At 41.8% G+C, this 17,723-nt stretch overlaps 1 protein-coding gene across 1 annotated transcript; it reads left to right on the forward strand.

The window, feature by feature from the left end:
* Positions 1-12,798: 12,798 nt before the first annotated feature.
* LOC311013317 (high choriolytic enzyme 1-like) lies at positions 12,799-17,398 on the forward strand (the record flags this gene model as incomplete). Its single annotated transcript, XM_084009357.1, has 7 exons — positions 12,799-12,889; positions 13,133-13,288; positions 14,065-14,185; positions 15,504-15,682; positions 16,025-16,106; positions 16,345-16,469; positions 17,206-17,398. Coding segments are annotated over 7 exons (756 nt in total). The 3' UTR covers positions 17,208-17,398.
* Between the last annotated feature and the right edge of the window lie 325 nt (positions 17,399-17,723).

The following is a 17,723-nucleotide window of genomic DNA, read 5'->3' on the forward strand; positions in this document are numbered from 1 at the left end:
GAGACGTGGTTTCCAAATAAAGCCAAATTTATTTGTTTCTAATTGAATTAATTAACTGGAGATATCTGTAAAAAAAGGGGATTAGTGGCACAAAAAAGATTAATCAAATTAGGAAAGTATAACAAATTTTATTAACAGGGGATTCTTTTATAAAAACACTAAAATTACTATTTTGGTGACACTTATTCTGAAATTAACAAAAAGGAGTGGACAGAAGCCAACTACAGGGAGGCAGCCTACCTAAGGATGTGTTCCAGAGGTGCAACAACTTACCCACCACGCGTGCTCACGGCAAATCACTGCAAATGGTGCACACTGCAACTGTGTCCCGGTGCTCTTTAACACTACAAACGGTGAAGGGAACCACTCTATCGTGACTAGCCTCCGCTATAAGCCGACTAATGCCACTAAAAGAAATAAAGCAAAACCAACATTAACACAAGCAACAAAAACACCAGTTGGTCCAGACTAACAATAATCAACGATAAAGGCAACACTAAAAGCAAGGCAAAACAGCAGCTGACAATGACCTATAAATTCAAGAAAGGTCAGTTAATTATAATAAAACAAAAGATGCATTTCAATTCAATTTGTCTGCTTACAGGTCAAAATCACAAAGCCTACCTTAATAAAAAGGTGCACCGGCTAACCCAGGTACCAGCTAATGAGTACCCACATTGGAGAACTCCATTCATTCATTCGTAGATGCAGACACCAGTAAGACCGGGGGAGAGAGGGAGAGGAGAGCTGTGGCAAACAATTGCAACCTGGTCACTACATATAATTGATTTAAAGTAACATTTAAACTAGTGGCTCTATTTCCTACCTCAGAGTCAGAGGAAGCCCACACAGCAGCCAGAGAGAGACAAAGACAGCCAAGAGGTCACAGGTGACTTAAATGCCCTCAGTCTAATTAGGAGGCAGTGGAAAGGGGTTGGCCTGAACACAAGGGTGTGTTCAAGAACCAACAACTGCAACTCTGGTTTCCCCGTCACAATCCACCCCCATTTTTTTTAATCGTTGGCCCCAACGATTACCTTATTGCCAAGGTCTAAAAATGGCCACATCAGCTACACGTACATGGGAGGCAGTAGCCTTTGTTGCCCTGCTGCCCGCTGCCTGTGGGAGACGATGGACGTTTGTGTGTCTCCCAGCTGTGGGACGGTTGGTCCTCCTTACTGCACCAGCATCAACAACGGCTTGGTCCTCTGGTTGAGAAGGTGGGTGTGTAGCCAGCAACCGTCCCTCTGAGGTCGTATTGGTTGTAGGATCAATCTGTGGTTGAACTGAGGGTGAAGTGTCTGCCTGGGGACATAAATTCACAGGTGCATGAGTCGTGGTGCTCTCTGGCCTTACCACATACAGATCACCTTCGAACGAGTCTTCAACAGGGGGTTCCTCTTCTGGGGGACAGGCCACAGGGGATTCCTCTTCTGGGGGACAGGCCACAGAGGTTGCAGCTGCCTCTGCATGTCCAAGACGGTCTTTCAACAGAGAGCGATTAACATTCCTTGTCTTACTGAGATCATCTACTGGAGCAATGGTGTACACAGATCCTCCATCTCTAGGGGCCTTCATGACCCTGTACACAACTGAGCTCCAGACATCTTGAATCTTATGGCGGCCCCTCAGCCCCACATCCTTGAGGTACACCAGCTTTCCCTCTGGTATAAAAACATCTTTGACCTTCTGATCATGACGTGCCTTTCGTCGGCTGGCAGCAGCCTGCAGGTGTTTGGTGGCCCCTTCAAACGCCACTTGGAGCCTGGCCTGATGCTCCTGGATCCAATCATGAGTACTGCCTGTGGGGTGGGATTCCGGGGTGGGATTCCTTCCTAAGAGGAAGTCAACAGGTAAAAGGGGATCTTGTCCAAACATCAAAAAGAAGGGGGACTCACCCGTAGATTGATGTGCTGTGGTGTTGTATGAAAAAACAACTTGAGGCAGGTATGATGACCAGTCCCTTTTCTTTGTGGTAGGCAAGGTGCGTAGACGGTCATGGAGGGTGCGATTGAATCGTTCGCATTGGCCGTTCCCAGCCGGGTGGTAAGGGGTGGTATGGGACTTTTCAATACCATAGAGACTGCATAACTGTCGAACCAAGATGCTCTCAAAATTTCTTCCTTGGTCAGAATGGATACGACTGGGGACGCCAAACCTGCAGAACCACTCATTTACCAGTACTTTAGCAACAGTTGAGGCCCGTTGATCGTTGGTGGGGACAGCCTGAGTGTACTTTGAGAAGACGTCAGTCATCACAAGCACATTCTCCATCCCGTTCCTGGATGGCTCTAATACTGTAAAGTCCACCGCCAGAATTTGATTTGGTCGTGCAGCAAGGAGGTGGCCCATGTATGTACGGGTAGACGGCTGGATGTCCTTAGCTATCTGGCACCTTTCACACTCTTGGCACCAGCGCTTAACATCTTGGTGGATGCCCGGCCAGTAACATCTCTGCCATACCAAGCTTACAGTTCGTTCCACACCCTGGTGGCCATGCTCATGGTGCAGTTGATGTAAAACCTGGCTCTTCATGGACGAGGGCAGGACCAGTTGGAGAATCTCATCACCATCGGGGGAGGAGACCTTGCGATGGAGCACACCATCTTGCTCTACAATTCGATCCCACTGTTTGACCAGTGCAAGAGCCTCCTTGGACATTTGACGTCGTTCACCTGCATCCGGCCCCCTCTTTCTGATCCAGAACACCAGGAAGTGGTGTATGGTGGCATCTGCTTCCTGTAGGCCACGTAAGTTAGAGAGAGAGTGGCATGGGAAGGCAGAAACAGCATTTTGCTTTACCTCAGGCACTGCTCTACAGGCTTGCTGCATGGACTCAGGAAGCGGAGTGCTGCGGGCCAGATGATCTGTGGTGGACGTGCTGGGTAAGTACTGCTGTGAGAGGGCATCAGCATTGCCGTTACGCTTGCCAGGCTTGTACTTTAGGACATAGTCGAAGTTAGCAAGCTCTGAGGCCCAGCGCTGCTCCACAGCGCCCAACTTTGCTGTTGAAAGGTGACTGAGAGGGTTATTATCTGTGTATACTACACATTTCTGGCCCAGCAGGTATTCCCTAAATTTTTCGGTCATAGCCCATTTAAGGGCCAAAAACTCTAACTTCATGGAGCTATAGTTGTTCATATTGCGTTCTGCAGGCTTCAGGCCACGGCTAGCGTAGGCTATAGGTTTCACTTTACCGTCTTGTTCCTGAGAAAGGACTGCCCCCAGCCCACTGTGGCTGGCATCCACTTCGAGGATGAACGGCAAGGTGAAATTGGCATAGGCAAGCACTGGTGCTTCCACAAGCTTACGTTTGAGGCCTTCAAAGCACTGTTCACATTCGTCAGTCCAGGCTGTGCTTAACCTCTGTGCCACCTGCCTCCGGGTCTTGGTGTTCCTCAACTCAGCAGCCAGTCTATGCAGGGGGGCCGACAGCTTAGCGAAACTGTCCACGAACCTGCGGTAATAGCTGGCAAAACCGAGAAAAGACTGTAATTCTGTTACGTTGGTGGGACGTTTCCACTTTGCAACAACATCAATCTTACGTGGGTCAGTAGCAACACCTTCTTTGGAAATAACATGTCCCAAATAACCAACCTCCTCTTTGAAAAAACAGCATTTCTCCAACTTGGCCTTGAGGTCCTCCTGCTTCAGTCTCTCCAGCACAACTTCCAGGCGTTCCATATGTTGGGCTACAGATGAAGAAAAGACAATCACATCGTCCAAATATAACAACAGAGACTGGCAATGTTGGGCCCCAAATATTCTCTCCATGAGTCTTTGGAATGTGCTCGGAGCGTTACAAAGCCCAAAGGGCATTCTATTCCATTCAAATAAGCCAAATGGAGTACAGAAAGCTGTTTTCATCTTATCTTTTTCTGTGACTGGCACTTGATTGTAGCCGCTAGCCAAATCCAGAGTAGAGAACCAGCGGGCCCCGGAGAGCGCATCAAGGGACTCTTCGATGCGTGGCAAGGGAAAAGCATCTCTTCTGGTCTTGCAGTTTAGTAGCCTATAGTCCACACACAACCGAAGGGTGCCATCTTTTTTCTTAACCAAGACAATGGGCGATGCAAAGGGGCTACTGCTCTCCCTGATAACCTTAGCCTCAAGAAGTTGGTGGATATGGGCTTTCACTGCCTCGTACTCGGAGGGAGGGATACGCCTATACCTCTGTCGTACTGGTGTCTCATCAAGCAGAGGAATATCATGTGAAATCAGGTTTGTACACCCCAAATCTCCCTCATGAGCTGAAAAGACATCAATATGCTTTTGTAATAAGGATCTAACCTGGCACTGATCTTTTTCCGACAGGGCGCCAAGGTCGACAGCATTGATCTTATCTTGAATGGAGTTGGTAACCATCTGAGAGGACATTGTGGCTGAGACTTGTCCTTGGCCTTCTGTGACCCCTGTGGGCAGACTTGCTACATGGGCATAGCTCACAGTACCTATCACTACATTTGGGTAAAGTACAGCATCATTAACCCCCACATTAACAATAGGAACGTAAACTGTACCTCTGGTTTGTTGGACCAGAGCTGGGGATACAAGTAAACCAGCAGGTAACCCGGTACTCAGGGGTTCAAACAGGACATCACTACCAGAGTAATGTTGGGAGCAGGTTGCTGCCACCAGCTTCATGGTACCACCAGGAACTCGAAAGACCCTCCCACCCTTAACCCTTACCCGACTTGATCGGTCAGGTGGTGCATCGGCTTGGGCCTGGTGACACTGTTGTAGTGCTGTTTGGAGTTGGCTAGGGGCCTGTGACACAGAGGGCAAATCAAAAAGAGCAGAACCATGATGTGCAAACAAATCAATAAAGCATGTTTTGATAATATTCATGCCTAGAACACCTGGGACAGAGGAGGGCTGACCAAGAGGGTCCTTAACAACCAGGACACCACGCTTTGTAATAACCTTATCACAAAGTTCAACATCAAGTTCAAGGTAACCAACATAAGGTATATCCAACCCATTAGCAGCTTTAAGTTGTAACCAATGACATGAGTGTAACTTCTTTTCACCCCAAGGCTCAAAATTTTGGATGAAGAAACTCTCTGTTATGGTGGATACCATGGACCCCGTGTCAACCAAACAAGGAACTGCAACCCCCCCCCCCCCCCATTGATATGGTTAGGTGTGGACAGGCTGCCATCAATTCAACAACATTTGGGTTCTCTGTATCCTGCTCTGAGCCGACTGGACCCCCACCTGAACTTTGGCTCAGCAGTTCAGGGGGTGAAAGTTTCCCGACTGCTGATTGTGGGAGTATGGTCTATCACTAGGAGTTGGGCCTGCATGGGAAGATGGCCGAGTTACTGTCTGGACTCTCTGACCATCACACTCCCGTGCAAAATGACCAGGCTTCTGGCACCTGTTACAAATAATAGGCTGTTTAACAGGGCGAAAAGGTGGCTTGGGAGTATTCTGGAGCACAAGAAGACTACTACTGAGTTGATTTAGCTGCTCCTGCTGCTGCTTTAACATCTGCTTTAACTCTACCAACTCAGACCTTGTGTCCAGGTTACTTTGCCATGAAGGGGGACCGCCTGCCACTGCAAATTGAAAACCTGCGGCAGAGGGGACTGAGTGACTCCTACCCCTGACACCCCCTGGCATCCCCTCCCGCTCCCACCTAATGGCCTCGCTACGAACCTCAAGTAGGGTGGCATCAGGATGGCGTCGAACAAGCTGTTTCAATTCTCTACGTAGGGCACAATCACACACATGTTCAACAAATTGGTCACGCAGTAACACCTGAGAATTGGGCAAGCCACTGGGGGCATTAGTCGCAACTTTGTCCATCAGACACATCAGAGCGTGGGAAAACTCCTGTAAAGTCTCATCATCCTGTTGCTTTCTTGAGAAGAAATCCTCCTGCAATGAGATATAAGATTTAGAACACCCATATAACTCCCGCAGGATAGCAAGGATTTGATCTGGATCTTCCCTTTCTTCCCTAGAGCGATATTTTATCTCCTCTCTCGCCTCACTTTCCAGATGATCATAAATAAACAGTGCTTGATCAGTCCTGGACAAGTGACGGGCACGAATACATGCTTGAACCTCCTCTGCCCACTCATTGATGCTCAAACCAGTCTTTCCTCTAAACATTGGACATTTTCTGTCTCTTGGAACATAAAACAGTCGTTCAACTGCTGGAGCAGTAGAGGGTTGGGGAGGAGGAGCAGAGTCACTTGATGCAGTACTGGTTCGAGATGCTGCATCCTGATCTCGCAGCAACCGATTCTCCTCTCGCAATTGGTCCACCAAGTCTCTTAGCTGATCCAGCTCGGCCATGATGAAGGAGACAAGAGCAGGAGAGGTTAGCCAAGGCCTGTTGCTTGAAGTTCTAGACCGTTACAGAATCAGCTGCTGTTTTGCCTGTCACACACCAACTATCATATACTCACTATGCAAATACTAAAACTGTCATCGATGAGGACTACACACTAACTGAACCAACTGGTGAGGGAAAAAAAGAACAAAAAAAAACAAAACCAAACACACGTCTCTGCTTTTACAGTAATCCTGCAGACAACGCCAGAATGTGGCGAGGTGAACGTGTGGCTGGAGGCCACCAGAACCTGACCAAAACAACGCCACCTGGGGAGTTTCACCCCAGGAAATATCCTATGAAATTCTGAATAAGACCTCAATACTTTCACAGACAACACAAGTTCGTATACTAAGACAAGACAGAGACGTGGTTTCCAAATAAAGCCAAATTTATTTGTTTCAATTGAATTAATTAATAACTGGAGATATCTGTAAAAAAGGGGATTAGTGGCACAAAAAAGATTAATCAAATTAGGAAAGTATAACAAATTTTATTAACAGGGGATTCTTTTATAAAAACACTAAAATTACTATTTTGGTGACACTTATTCTGAAATTAACAAAAAGGAGTGGACAGAAGCCAACTACAGGGAGGCAGCCTACCTAAGGATGTGTTCCAGAGGTGCAACAACTTACCCACCACGCGTGCTCACGGCAAATCACTGCAAATGGTGCACACTGCAACTGTGTCCCGGTGCTCTTTAACACTACAAACGGTGAAGGGAACCACTCTATCGTGACTAGCCTCCGCTATAAGCCGACTAATGCCACTAAAAGAAATAAAGCAAAACCAACATTAACACAAGCAACAAAAACACCAGTTGGTCCAGACCAACAATAATCAACGATAAAGGCAACACTAAAAGCAAGGCAAAACAGCAGCTGACAATGACCTATAAATTCAAGAAAGGTCAGTTAATTATAATAAAACAAAAGATGCATTTCAATTCAATTTGTCTGCTTACAGGTCAAAATCACAAAGCCTACCTTAATAAAAAGGTGCACCGGCTAACCCAGGTACCAGCTAATGAGTACCCACATTGGAGAACTCCATTCATTCATTCGTAGATGCAGACACCAGTAAGACCGGGGGAGAGAGGGAGAGGAGAGCTGTGGGCAAACAATTGCAACCTGGTCACTACATATAATTGATTTAAAGTAACATTTAAACTAGTGGCTCTATTTCCTACCTCAGAGTCAGAGGAAGCCCACACAGCAGCCAGAGAGAGACAAAGACAGCCAAGAGGTCACAGGTGACTTAAATGCCCTCAGTCTAATTAGGAGGCAGTGGAAAGGGGTTGGCCTGAACACAAGGGTGTGTTCAAGAACCAACAACTGCAACTCTGGTTTCCCCGTCACACAGACATATAGTAGCCTAATTGGAATTGTGTTGATAAATGTGTGTGGACAGTGATAATAATTGAATGGTATTTTTTATTTATTTCAATCATGTAACAAACTTGACAAAAATGAAACTAAAACCACAAATGAAATGTAAATACAGCAAACGGTCAAACAGGAAGGAGGAGCTGCTGGAACTGAAAGAACACACAAAATAAATCATATGATGGTCAGACTTCATCTGTCTATTTTGAGGGGGGGATACAAATTCTGTCAGACAGGTAAACGGTCTGAAATAATCTGTCCCCCCCCCCCCCCCCCCCCCCCCCCCCATAACTTTGTGTATAAGAGAAGAAACTTGCTCATAATCACAGAGGTTATAGAGCATTATCTAAAGAACACACAAAATAAATCATTTGATGGTCAGACTTCATCTGTCTAGTACATTTCGAGTGAAGTAGCTTAAATAGACGTAATTGAAGACAGAAAACAATCACAGTGGTCTTGATTTTGGATATTGACGTTTATTTAGTTCGACAAATTCCATACCAGGACTTGAATTACAGCGTGTTATATGTCAAATCACATGAGGAAATGGTTACCTTCGTTTTGCCGTTCAGTACTAGTAGGCCTACGACGTTACGACGTACAAAATAATAAAATCGTTTATTTTGATGGGTGGGCCATGTTACAAAACCTCGTAGATAATTACAACATCAGAACATTGAATTAAACAAAGCAATTGCTGTTGGGCGAAAGCAAGCGTAACGCTGTTGCTCCGCCTTCAGGCTTCCGCCTGAATGAATGCGCGCTCCCGCGCCAGGGGAAACAATTTCTGTCGGGGATACCTACACTGGCACAACACCTGTGCTGATCATCAGCTGTCAATCATCAGCGGCCGAGTTATAATGAGTTATCATTCTACTTCCTTTATCCGGAGGGCGACAAGGCATGTCTCAACTCTACTTTCATTTCGGCATTGCAAGACAGCTAGGAATCCTCCAGCCAATCAGAAAAATCTCTCCTCTCCTCTCTGATGCAATACACAAGTGTGTACTCTACTGGGAGCTCACAAGCACAGGAGAAAACACCAATTTCCATAATTACTATTTCTGTAAGGATATTTGCTGAAACTTACAGAGCATCATCAGGAGGTCATAGCAGCATTCGTTTTGTGAGGACCAGCCAAAATGTTCTCACAACCAAAACTGTCCCCACAGAATGAATAATAATATGATTAATGTTTTAATACGTTTAAGACACTCTCTCCCCTGCCACCATGTAGTCTTTTAAAAAATGTTAAAAAAATAACTGAGCATAACATTTTTGTATAAAATATTATGAAGGACTACTTTTTATAGAATAAATATGTTAAATAAGTAATTCTGATGTCTGTTTATTTTTTCACCTTTCAGAAGAATACAGATAGTTTCACTCGCATTATTGCATGTATATTTCATGGATATAACATTTTGGTTACAAGTTACTGAATCAAATCGTGGTTTATCGAATCAAATCGTTACAAAAAAAAAAATGTCCTTGAATCGAATCGCCAACTACTGTATCGTTACTCAAATCAAATTGCTGTGAAGCCAAAGATTTTAAACCCCTAATAAAAACAAATCTATAAGAACTTCATGAATATTACATTTTAAGAAGACATTTCTTAAGAACGGTTGGTAAATGAGGCCCAATGTGTAAAGTCACAGTGTCCTGATGTGGGAGGGGTCATATTGACAGTGTGTCGAATGTCCCACACTGATAAGAGCAGAGGTGTGTGTGTGTGTGTGCGCGCGCATGTGCGTGTGTGTGTGTTTTCCTTCCTCTCAGACAGAGTGACAGATGTTTCAAAGTCTGTTGGCTCTACAAAATAACGTTTACATAAGAGTTGTGGAGGATACATAAATGCAAAGAAATTATGTTAAGGACATTGAACACGAATTAGGTCAATAGCAGGATTTAAGATACTGAGTCTTATTAGATACTTTGAATAGCTTGTTAAAAAAAAGTCAGAATGTATTGATTATAGTATAATTTTTTACTTTTTGTTAGTCAATAAACTTGAATCATATTTTCTTTCAATTGTATTTATGTACACAAGCTTAAAAGCCTCCACACTGCCATACTATAAGCAGGGTGGAGAAAATAGAAAAGCTCTTATATGGTGTGTGTGTGTATATATATATATATATTCAAACATATTTCCATCCATCCATCCATCCATTTTCTACCGCTTATCCTGTATTCAGGGTCGCGGGGGGGGGGAGCCGATCCCAGCTGTCATTGGGCGAAGGTACACCCTGGACAGGTCGCCAGTCTATCACAGGGCCGACATGTAGAGAAAGACAACCATTCACACTCACATTCACACCTACGGGCAATTTAGAGTCATCAATGAACCTATCCCCATCCTGCATGTCTTTGGACTGTGGGAGGAAGACGGAGAACCCAGAGAGAACCCACACTTACACGGGGAGAACATGCAAACTCCACACAGAAGGAACCCGGGCCGACCTGGGAATCGAACCTGGGATCCTCTCGCTGTGAGGCGACAGTGCTACCCACTACACCACCGTGCAGCCCAAAACATATTTCAATTAATGAATTCCTTATTTTCTTGGGTATTTTTGTCATATACAGATATACAATGAAGATCAGTGGTTACTATGTATGATGATAGCTTAATGTCATGTCTCTACTCTATTTGATCATGTGATGAGACAAATTTGTCATATTTATATTTATCCTGGTATCTTATCTATTCTGTCAGCAAATAGTCTGATCAGAAACCAATGTACTATCATTTTTTTTAGTTATTTCAATGTTATATGTATTTTACCTTAAAGAACATGTATTCAATTAAGTACTGCTATTATTTAAACATTATGACCATTATTGTTTTATTACTATTCATGTGATCGTCATTGTTACTGTTATATTGCATTCATGAATAAAAAAATATTGATAAATGAATTGAGATACAAACATGTTTACTTGTGTTAATTGATTTTCACCTCACTTATTAAAGTGTATGCTGTACAGACATCTGATAGTTTGTGAATTCTGTAAAACACATCAGTTAGCATCATGTGGAGGTATTCCTCACTATGTAAGGCTGTGTAGAGACTTTTGCAAATAAGATAATTTCTATGTGAACTACATGACTTTCTGGCAACTGCAAAATCACCCTGTAAGATATTTAGAAGTATTTCTGTATTTGCACAGATAAAGGCAGTGCTGTATGTCCATGTGCACACACACACACACACACACACACACACACACACACACACACACACCGACACACCTGGGACAGACGCAATGCTTCACACGGGCTGCAAGGACTCCAGAGTTTCCACCTACAGTGATAAAGCTGTGCTGTTGTTTGCAAATAATGACATATCATGTTGTTTATTTGTTCTTGTAGTACCTTGGCAGTATAAAAACTCTCACTGGGTAACAGTGAGACACCCATTCTCTCTTCAGGCTTTCAGGTAAGAACATAATCATCATTCACACACAGTGTCGGTGACTTAGGTGATATTTAAAGCCTGGTATGTTATATTGATATTTTGCATGCATTCTCAGAGTTATGTTTTCACATCTTCTTCATTCATTTCACAGGTCTGTTGCAGCCATGTTGGTTTTCTCTTGGACCCTCGCGACTCTGTTGCTGGTTTCCTCCTCCTGGGCTGAGGTAAAACCACCATCTCACTGATGACTGTTGGCTCCAAACAGGCCAATCAGAAATCAGTATAATCAGTGTTAATATTGAGGGGGGAAATAAGTTTATTTCATTTGAAATTAAGTTTTTTCAGGTTGAACACCCAGGACAAACTCATCCAAAAGAGAGATATGTATTGTATGTTTAATCAACTACAAGGCCCAGATTAAATTTTTAAATGTAAAACCAACAGAGTAGTTTTGTACTTTGACATATCTTGAAGCCAAAAAACATAAAGTCACATTTGTGTGGTATCTTTTGGTTAAAGGGCGTGGAAGTAAATACAAATAATTGTCTCCTTAACTGTTTGTTTATGGCAACCTTTATTTCTTTTTATTTATTTATTTATTCAATTGAATTTGCTCTCTTGTAAATTTACTTTAAAGGTGTCTTAATCACACAGTATTACAATCCTGTGTGGGTGGAACCACAGGGATACAATTTTGCACAGGGAATCTGGTGTGTGAAATGTATTTATACATTTTTCTTTTTTTTTTAGAATACTTTGTTTTTTAAATATACATTTATTATCTGGTTATCAATTATAATATGTCTATATTACTTAATGTGTAAATGTTTCAGTTGTAGTAATTTTTCTGAAGAAAACAATAAAAACTATGATTTAACAAAAGTAAATATAAATATAAAATGGATATCAGGAACCTAATTTCAAAATGACAAGCTATAAATTGCCTTGCACAGACTCAAGTCTGATATTGAAATTTATTTGAAGTATGGAGGTACTGAAACATTTGTAAAACCATGCGAAATTACACAATACACAATGGCTACAAAGCCACAAAACTGCAAACTATAGGCTGAAAGATATGGAACCTAAACATGTTCAATATTTAATGAATAAGGAAATATTAAATCATTCCTTATTATGAAATGTTGTTTCATGATTCTCATTGTCTCATTTGTATATCTGCACATATGTATATCTCGCATATGTGCCCCAAAATGACATAAAAAGTTACTTAAAACTTACTTACTCGACATAAAAAATTACATTAAAATGACATTATAACATAAAAGTGAAATTATGAAATAGAATGTTCCGTAAAGATGGCATTATGACATTAAAATGTGCCATTGGTGAAAAAATGCCATTATGAATTAAAAAAAAAAAACTGTTTCATATTTGTTACTGGTAAGTTGAGTTTAAATAATTAATATGTATTTATCTGCATAATTATTTACTTCTTTTCTACTTTTTATGCCATAACATTTTTCTCTTCTTTTCCATGTCACTGTGCGATACAGGAAGGTAAGAATGAAATGATAGCCTCTCATTATCCAGCTTTCAATATCAACCTTTAGCTGGTTTCGAGTATATTTTTCACAATCAAATTTATATTAATCACAGTATCATATTGTGAATGTCAATGTGTTGTGCAGAAGTTGCTTCCTTTGAGGATGACACATCCAAGGAGCTTTCTGTTGGTGAGCTGCTGGATAGAGCCAACAGAGACCGCAGTAAGTAGACCTCTTCCCGGCCTTTACTTTTTGGTTTGAATATAACCGTTACCATGGTGTTGGACAAGTTGCTTCAAAATACTATCACTGAAAGCAACCTGTTCTTTTGCAAGCCTGTGCTGTTAAACCACCACCACACTTTAATGTACAGTTAAAAGGTTACGGAATGTCACCGTTGACCAGTAAAACCTAAGTGAGCGTATGTTGGCCTGAAACTGTGTGTTTTGTACTCACCCGTTGTAGCCCCTGACCTCGATGAGCCCGTCCTGATCGGAGGAGACATCGCTGTCAAGTCTTTTGCCGACAGAAACGCCGACCCCTGCACCTCCAGAGGATGTCTGTGGCAAAAGTGGTCAGATGGAAAGGTCTACATCCCCTACTTCATTGCCAACCACTACTGTGAGCATTATTTATTTACATTTATTACTGGGCCTACACTGTTTCTTGGTTTTCCTTAAAGGAAGGTGGGTCATTTGGAAAAACCACAGAGACTTTGACTTTGAACGCATCGGCAAACCAAAAAAATCCCACCCCCTTCTGTTCAAAGCCACTCCCCCAGAACGCCAAACATGTTTTTTATACATGTTTCTTTGTTATAGATTAAACTATCAAACAGTATACTATAGTTAAATTGAGCTCTGCCTCCTAACCTATAACAGTAAAATGTTCCATTCCTTAATGCAACAGTAATAATAACTCTAATTTACTTATAAAGGTTGATATGGATACATTTATTCAAAGGTTTTGAATGCAGGACTCTTTTACGGAGTTGCAGTTTTACTTTTGTTTCAATTTAAGGATCTGAACACTTCCTCAATATCAAGGTCAACATGGCAACATGATAAAACTCTTCATAATAATCACACTTATTACACTGGCACTCACACTCACCCTCTAAGAGTGTTGTCTCTTAGAGGCAAGAAGACATGCTACTTAAGTCTTCATCATCATCATCATCATCATCATCATATTATTATTATTATTATTATTATTATTATTATTAATACTACTACTACTAATAATAATAATAACATTCCATGAGTGTAATTGTTCCTATTAAAAACAATTGAACCACATTGCACTGCACAGCTCCATAACACAACATCTATGAAGAAGGGGAAAGTTAAAGCTACACTGCTGCGGTTATTCTCAACCTGACATATTTGTCCTGCCAGCCTCCCGTGAGAAGTCCATCATCACTCGTGGCCTGGACTCTTTCTCCTCCGTTTCCTGCATCCGTTTCAGACCCTACCAGAACGGTGATCACGAGTGGCTGAGCATCGAGTCTCGGAACGGGTAAGAGTCCGACTGCAGGTTCACAGATCACAGTGTTAAGCCGTACACAACAAAGACTTTTTATGTTCTTAATCCAACTATGTCCTACTTCGTTTTTGTGCCTGAATCAGACATGGTAAAACCTCTGTCATAAAGTCCAATCCCTTCTCACTCCCAACGAGTCAAATAACGGTTGGTCAGTACTTCTCGCTGTCTGACAGCGACTCTCATTTAACGAGTGTTGCAACTGAAGAAGCTGGGTAAATCAAACAAGTCAGGACTTTCATCAAGGAGATGGCTGTTCATGTCCCGTATGCAAGTAAATACATTCACATGACTCACACATTTTGCTTTGTCACCCGCTATCACAAGAGTCGTTAGAATTCAAGTTACTGTCAACTATGCGGTTTATATAAACCTAACCAAGTGGTTTTGTAGACTCAACTCAATAACTTTGTATATTGTGTAGGATGGAAGTTTATTTAGAGAAGACACTATGCATGTAACGACTGTATAGAAGTGTATGTAGACAGTCACACTTTGAGGATGTGGAGCAGTTACCAGGATGCAGTATTTGATGCCCTGGTTTCAGATAGGCAGCAACCTCCATGTTTGAAAAGTGAAACCGATGCTGAAGTGCCTTTAACTTACATTCTTTCTTTCCTTTGTAATATTATTTGATTCTCTTTTTATGTGCGTGGTGGTAATAATCATCAAATAATTATTTGTGTGTCATCTGTTTATGTGCATAGCGCTACCATGCTACCAAGCAGTTAGTTACTAAGATGACTTTAACACTTAGCTGTACAGTTGACCTTGAATTATGAAGCTAAGCTTCCTTCACTGGTTGCAACAATTCCAAGATGGCGACGGCCAAAATCCAAGAAAGTGACGACCAAAATCTAAGATGGCGATGGCCAAACTGAATTTTAGGCTTCAAAACTGTAGTCCATAAACCAACGGGTGACGTCCTGATGACTACGTCCACTTCTTATATACGGTCTGTGGTTTGAGGTTGTGAGGCATCTGTCAAGAAATTGTGCAGTTGCCTACTGCAGCTTTAAAACATCTCAGTCCTCCTTTACCTATAATTAAACACAGATTACTTTATATTTCATTCCCTCCAGAAAGAGCATGCTCGATTTTACCCGGGACTTAACAACACATGCTCTAGTGACGTTTGCTGGACTAAAAGACGTGTTAGGGTGGTGGTGACCTGTGACTTGTAGCGGAAATACAGAATATTCATGCTTGAATAGAAAAACTCTGGCAGAAAGCGTCATGTATTGAAATGGTGATATTTTGTACAATTTCTAAAACCTGCTTGATGTGTCAACAGCTGCTACTCCTATGTGGGTCGTCTGGGTGGTGGTCAGACTGTGTCTCTGAGCCGCCAGGGCTGCCTGTACCACAGCACCGTCCAGCATGAGCTGCTCCACGCTCTCGGCTTCAACCACGAACAGACCCGCTCCGACAGGGACAACCACATCAGGGTGCACCTCGAAAACATCATTGATGGTTAGACAGTTTTTATGAACTGACTTGCTTTTGGTCCTAAAGGTAGTCATAGGGGCAGAAATAGAGGAGTTACATTTAAGCATATTTAAACTGATTTACTGGACTTTTTCTGAGGAAAGGAAAACGTCTTCATTGAACACTGCAGACAGGACCACTCATAAAGGTGGATTTATCATGAAGTTACCTTTTAAGATCTATAGCCTTTATTTTTAAGAAACACCATGTAGTGGCCATAAGCAGAGCTGCAGCTTAACACACATCAGTATTACATCCTTACTTAACTTTCAAATGGTAAATATCTGATTTTGCATGTACATGTTGTGTTTTCTCTCATCTCTGCAGGCATGGAGTACAACTTTGACAAGATTGCCACTCTGAACCAGGGAACTCCATACGACTACAACTCTGTCATGCAATATGAGAGGTATGCATAACTTCTTGTACATAAGCAGCGTTTGCTCCTGTATGAGCTGCTGCTACGACCAGCAGGACAAGCTTTAGTGTATTCTTCTGTCTGCAAAGACGGACTTGAACTACAGGTTGTTTATCTGACACTCTGGGGAAGCAAACCTGATCACATTACTACCTAAAATGACAGGGAGTATCAGGGGTTGTTTGCATCAAAGCCAATCATTTACATTGTGGTATCTGTGATTCTCCAGGTATGCCTTCTCCAAGAACAACCGTCCCACCATGGAGCCCATTCCCAACAGCAATGTATCCTTCGGCCAGGCCACCCAGATGAGCAAGAATGACATCGATAGGCTCAACCGTCTGTACAAGTGCTGTAAGTATACTGTGTCATTGCTGGATGGAAGACAAATGTAAAACAAAAAAACACAATTCAATGCAGTCCCTTAAAACTGATGGTGGACCTGTACGGTACGACACGTTTCAAGTCTGTCTTAGTTAAAACAATATTCAGGGGTCACCATTACAGCTGAATTCCTGCTTTAGTGGCCTGGGTTTGAGTCAGGCCCACAGGTTTTTAACTGGATATAATCTGTCTCTCCTAAGGAGCATCCTCTGCTTCTGAAAAATGAAGCTCATGCTGAAATGCCTGTAAATTGCAGTTTTTCCTTTCCTTTATAATATTATGTTCTCTTTTTATGTGCATGGTTTTAATTATCCATGCCAATCTACGTCGCCACAATATTAGTTATTTTTTAATAATTGTGAGGATTTGTGGTTCAGGAAGATGCAAAGAGGGGATTTTGTTCTAGAGACTTTGGTAACTTTGGAAGAAATGCAGTTATTTTGTCTATCTCTGAGACTGTTAATAACTTCAGATGAACCCCATCACTTACACTGGAAGCATTTTAAGTGATGGACATTTCAACAGTGAGAATAGACATCAGGAATAATTACAGCAAGACAAAAACACCTATGTACATAAGGGCATGAGTATTGTTTTGACCTCATTGTGGACCTCATTGGAATATTCACACAGCAAGCAACTATTAACCCCAATTTAGCAGTGTCCTTCCAAAAGGTTCCCTAAATGACATATATTTCTCCTGCAGAAACTGCACATGACCTTTGAACTGTCTTCCTGATGACATGACAGCATCCCAATGAAACAGATAAGGGTTTGGGCTGGATGGTCGTTTGGTTTGTGTCGTCCTGTTACAATAAAGCTGCAAACTTCATAAACATTAAACACTCATTGCTGTCTGTCTGTATAAAAAACAAAACAAAAAAAATCATCTAATTGAATCACATAAAACAATCAATCAAAACAAAATCAAAATTTGCTGATTCATTTTCTGGCAGAACATTAGGTCATATCTTTAAAATAGGTAGCGAATGCCAGCAGCTGATTAGCTTAGCTTAGCACAACAGCTAGTCTGTTTGTTTGATCCGAACAAGCAATATGTTAAAACTTAATATGTAACTTTAGTTGATTATAATAAAAATGTGAAATTTTGTTTTAAAGAAATTAAAAATGTTTTTTTCACATTTTATAATAAAAACAAAAATAATTAGAATTAAAAAATCAATAACAATTTAACGAAAGAAACTCCAAGAGGATCCCAAAATG

This window comes from Eutrigla gurnardus (assembly GCF_963514095.1).
Source record: "Eutrigla gurnardus genome assembly, chromosome: 1".
NCBI lineage: Eukaryota > Metazoa > Chordata > Actinopteri > Perciformes > Triglidae > Eutrigla > Eutrigla gurnardus.